The 5183-nt window shown below is 34.6% G+C and overlaps 1 protein-coding gene across 1 annotated transcript; it reads right to left on the bottom strand.

The window, feature by feature from the left end:
- Nucleotides 1–3: 3 nt before the first annotated feature.
- Nucleotides 4–3300, bottom strand: LOC134260159 (ankyrin repeat and SOCS box protein 13-like; the record flags this gene model as incomplete). The annotated part of the gene is made up of 4 exons (XM_062742745.1): nt 2951–3300; nt 2518–2668; nt 2165–2299; nt 4–144 (listed from the first exon to the last, which is right to left on the bottom strand). Coding segments are annotated over exons 1-4 (625 nt in total), but the record flags the coding sequence as incomplete, so codon positions are not given.
- Between the last annotated feature and the right edge of the window lie 1883 nt (nt 3301–5183).

Raw genomic sequence — 5183 nt, 5'->3', positions numbered from 1 at the left:
GATCAATGGGTCGTAGTCCGTTGTTGTTTCTCATCGTTACATCCGCTCCGTATGCCAGCAGGAGGAGTATCAGGGGCACGTCCTGTCTCCTGGCAGCCTCATGGAGAGGAGTGTTAAGGCTCTTAATGGAATTCACACAGGCGCCTAAATATAGAAACAGTGTTAAGACTCTTAATGGAATTCACACAGGCCCCTAAATATAGTAACAGTCTTAAGACTCTTAATGGAATTCACACAAACTTCTTAATATAGTTACAGTGTTAAGGCTCTAAATGGATTTCACATATGCTCCTAAATATACAGTCCAGTCCAATACGAAAAATCGTAATATTACTACAATTCGTAATAAAAGCAATTTCTAACCCTTCTAAGAGTTACTTCCCTTTTTTCTGATACAACCTGCTTGTTATGTTTCATGAGAGATTATACGTCTCTGGTTTCATCAAATCATCGTGGATATGCATGCTTTTTCTTTGTTTTGATGCATTTGATCCAAGTGCATGCAGAGTCAGAGCCTAGTGAAAGTTGTACAAGTTATATCCCGTAACATCTCGTTGTTGGAGATGAGAGTCTGATTTTTAGGGTAGACTTCGGGAAAAATATAGGGAATTCGGGGACTATAGAACACTATGACAAGTTTTAGGATACATTGAAGTTTTATGGAAAATTGTTCCCATCCCTGGGAAAATTCTTATATAAGAATAATAATACAAAATTTTCACTCACCCATTACTATTGTTACTTTCTTCTTGCATTTTCATACTTTTCGATAGACGTCACTGACCAAAATGACCACGTGATACTGGTACCATTGGGGCATAATGTATTTCTGACGTCATACTTTCCTTAACATCATTCAGTTTTTTTCAATGCTTTATTTGTCTTACATTACGAAAACTCGTAATATAGTCTCTCACAACATGCTATATTACGAGTTTTCGTAATTTAACTATATTACGAAAAATAGTAATATAAGAATAATATTACGATATTCTGTAATATTACGATTTTTCGTATTGGACTGGACTGATATAGTAATAGTGTTAAGGCTCTTAATGGAATTCACACAGGCCCCTAGATATAGTAACAGTGTTAAGACTCTTAATGGCATTTACACAGGCTCCTAAATATAGTAACAGTGTTAAGACTCTTAATGGCATCTACACAGGCTCCTAAATATAGTAACAGTGTTAAGACTCTTAATGGAATTCATACATGCTCCTAAATATAGTAACAGTGTTAAGGCTCTAAATGGAATTCACACAGGTGCCTAAATAAAGTAACAGTGTTAAGACTCTTAATGGAATTCAGACAGGCTCCTTAATATAGTAATATTTACATCCAATGAATATTTTCTCCTTTTCTCAAGAAAACCCATTGCGTTAATCACTGCATGAACTGCATAGGCAGGTCGCCTTATACAGATTTCTTAATCAGTGGCTGTTCCGTCAATGAAATGTATAAAGACGTTCGCATCATTAATATAATAATTAAACTTTTTAATCCTTCTTTAAATGATGATTTAAACAGATATAAATATGACAATAAAATGTCTTCCTTTCTTTGTTATTACTGAAATTAACGGTCGCAGCTATTGCAAAAAAAATTTACATAACCCGCTTACGCGGGTTATATTATGTATTTTTTCTGCAACAGCTGCCTCCGTTAATTCCAGTAATAACAACCAAAGAAAGCATTTTATTGTTTAAACAATGTTAAGGCTCTTAATGGAATTCACACACACTCAGAAATATAGTATCAGTGTTAAGGCTCTAAATGGAATTCACACAGGTGCCTAAATATAGTAGCAATGTTAATGGCCTTAATGGAATACACACAGGCACCAAAGTATAGAAACAGTGTTATGGTTCTTAATGGAATTCACACACACTTATAAATATAGTAACAGTATTAAGGCTCTTAATGGAATTAACACAGGTGCCTAAATAAAGCAACAGTGTTAAGACTCTTAATGGAATTCACACAGGTTCCTAAATATAAAACTATCAGATCAGTTTGTTTTAAAAATTTGATTAATACCAGCCCCCCTCCCCTCCTTTTTCTATAGTTGACAATAGGAGAAGGGAACTAGTTATAATCAAACTGACTACTTTTAAAAACTTAATTCTTGAGTACAGCATGTAAAGGAAAAAATGTTGCTGACCTGCTCGAAGCAAAGCTTGTGCACATGTCAGACTGCCTTGACAGGCTGCTACATGGAGAGGAGTTCCGAAGTGACAGTCCGAGGAGTTCAGATTAGCTCCAGCTGCCGACAATACCTCCACTGTTTCCCATTTATCTTAACATTCAATAAAAAAGTGAAACACAATTTCGGAAAATAATGAATTTTTTTCCAGAAACATAGAAAATAATGCTTGTCAAATAATCAGAAGATGCACAGAAAATCTGTGGTAAATTTGATTTGAAATCATTTTCTGTCAATTGTGCCTGCAAATAAGCAATTCATATAATATATAACAGAGTTGTTTTGATGAGTGGTGTACATGTGTAGGCTACCTCTTAAAGTTGCTTCATGCAAAGGAGAAGTTAACAGAAGAGGAGGGTTAACATATGCCCCCCGTTGTAGTAGAATCCTGACGATGTCTACATGTCCACTGCTGGCAGCATCACACAGAGGGGTAGCTCCATCAATGTTCCTCACATTCACCTGAAAAGTCAAACACATGTTAGAACCTGCCAGGTAATATTTACCTTGAAAGCCATACACCTGCCAACGGTGTTTACAAATCCTATTTTTTTCAACACTCAAGTTCACATTCTGAGTATTATCAATTTTTAAACTGTGTCAGGCTATTGATAGACAAGTTGATATCACAGGGGTTTCAACAATTTTATTCAAGCCAGCACTGTGATATATATGCAAAAAGAAATCTTTTCCTTTCTTTCAATGCCCTTGAAGGACATTCATTATTGAGACTTTTTTTTTTACCTCTGCGTCATTGTCCAGAAGAATTTTCACACATTCGATATGGCCTCTGAAGCAGGCCTCGTGTAGCGGTCTGACCAGGTCCACGCCTTCACTGTTGACGCTGTGGCCCGCCTGTATCAGCTGTAGGAGTCTGTCTGTGTTGTTTGTCTGTACGGCTGTATGTAGCTCTGGAGTCCTTCCATCAAACATGCCATCCATTCTCAGTTAGTAAGCTTTGGTCAGTATCCCTTCATGTCAAGCATCCCCCTGTGGAAAAGGGTGCGTACATTGTCATATGGCATTCAAGTTACAATGTATGATTATGATCTCGAATCATCAACAGACAACCAGCAGACAGTCTATAGTATAATGCCCACCTTTTGCTTTCTTACCTCTTTGTTTTGGAGAATGGAGCATATTAATGAAATTTTTATGAGCTTAAAATAACTTCACTAACTTACTGACTAACCTATGTTGTTATGAAAATTTGTTAAAATATAAAACCGGATAATAACAACTTCTAAATAAATCAGAAAATATTCACGAAGCGTTATATTTTTCCGAACAGGTCAATTTAGGCCATGAATGTACATTGATTATGATTCTTCAAAATATTTACAAATCTGGTTATCACACTATACATCAAAATTTCTTTAAGCTACAGACTGTATATATAAAATCTCGACAAATTGTTACACATTTTATAAAAAAAATATAAATCTTTTAAAATATTCACAAAATCCAGGCGTAGAATATTCATAATTTAATCTTTTAAAACAAATAACTGTCTGGAAGGAAAACACATAAAAACTAAAGCTGTAATGCATAAAATTCTAGAAACTGACTGCCAAATCTCTGGAATCTATATATCTGTGCTGCAGTGCAGAAGTTGTTCTATAGATCTCTCCTAACATGTATATGCAACTCTCCACAAACTATATATATATACAGTGTACAATAGTTATAACAAAATCTGTAGAAATAAAAAATGGAGATATCAAAAAGTGTTCAAGGAAAAAAATCCATCCATGCAATATAAATAAGGAGCATAGAAAACACGTCCCTTTTAAACATCAGAGGTGGGATCAGGTGTCATGGAGGAGTGAGCATCCCCTGTCTACCGGTCACACCCACCGTATGCTCCTTGTCTTGATCGGATAAAAGGGAAAATCAGTAAAACTCCCAGTGTGTAAAAAATGGTATATAGCTATTAATTTGTGTGATTAAGGTCATTCAGAATTTGATAATTGTATTTACTTGACAAGGTCACAGTCATTGTATCGACCATAGAACCTGCGAAATATTGGCTTTACTAATTTTTGTTGGACAAACTTAACTCTCAAGAGCTTGATAATTGTTTTAAATATGGTACGTACACAGAGCATGCACTTGTATATATATGGGCAGCGGAAAGGGCAAAAATTACCATAATGAGAAAACAAACAATTAAATTTTAATTTCAATGACCATAAAAACTTAACAAATGATATAAAATGCATAATCAACAGACGTTTTCACAGAACAAATATACATTAAAGCAAAATCAACGACCACGTACGTAACAAACATATATGAATGCAAAACCAACAATCATCTTTACAGTACAAACGTACATAAAAGCACGACAAGCGAAAAAAATTTAACAAACGTGCACGCGGTAAATCGAGTCTCACCGGCTCCCGACGGTCCCGGTTTTTGTTTTTTGTTTTTTTTTCTTGGCGATTTTCTTTCTGTCGGTGCATAGAAACTTTTCACACTTCTCAGGCACATTTCTATGTTTTAAAAAATTCATTAAATTTAATATAAAAAAACTTTTAACAAAGGGTCGGCAATATCATCTGCCAAAACGCGGTAAATCTAGTACTCAGCTATAAATGCAAAAACCTCTGAAAAAAGGATACCGATGTTTTCGTAGAATCGCGGTTAAAAACAACAAACTGAGATATATATTTTTTTAAATAAATGAAAACCCTTTTTTGAAATCAAATCATTTTGATATTTTGCATTTTTAATTCTTATAGAATTTAAATGTTTATTTTTTTTTATTAACACCACCAATTTTCACTGAAATACTAATTCCATCTTTTTGAGAAGAAATATCGTCTCAATATCAACATTTTTAATATCTTTTAAGATAGATGGACACAGAAGATTTAAAGTTAAATTTTTTATTTCAGGCAAAAAAAAAAACATTAACTCGCCCAAACGTGAAAAACCTATTTCGTGGGGGAGGGGGGGGGGGGTTAGTCTATGA

This window comes from Saccostrea cucullata, unplaced genomic scaffold (genome assembly GCF_032062105.1).
Source record: "Saccostrea cucullata isolate Sc308-1 unplaced genomic scaffold, CSIRO_AGI_Scuc_v1 ctg12719, whole genome shotgun sequence".
NCBI classification, from domain to species: Eukaryota; Metazoa; Mollusca; class Bivalvia; order Ostreida; family Ostreidae; genus Saccostrea; species Saccostrea cuccullata.
This window is presented reverse-complemented; position numbering and strand designations above follow the sequence as displayed.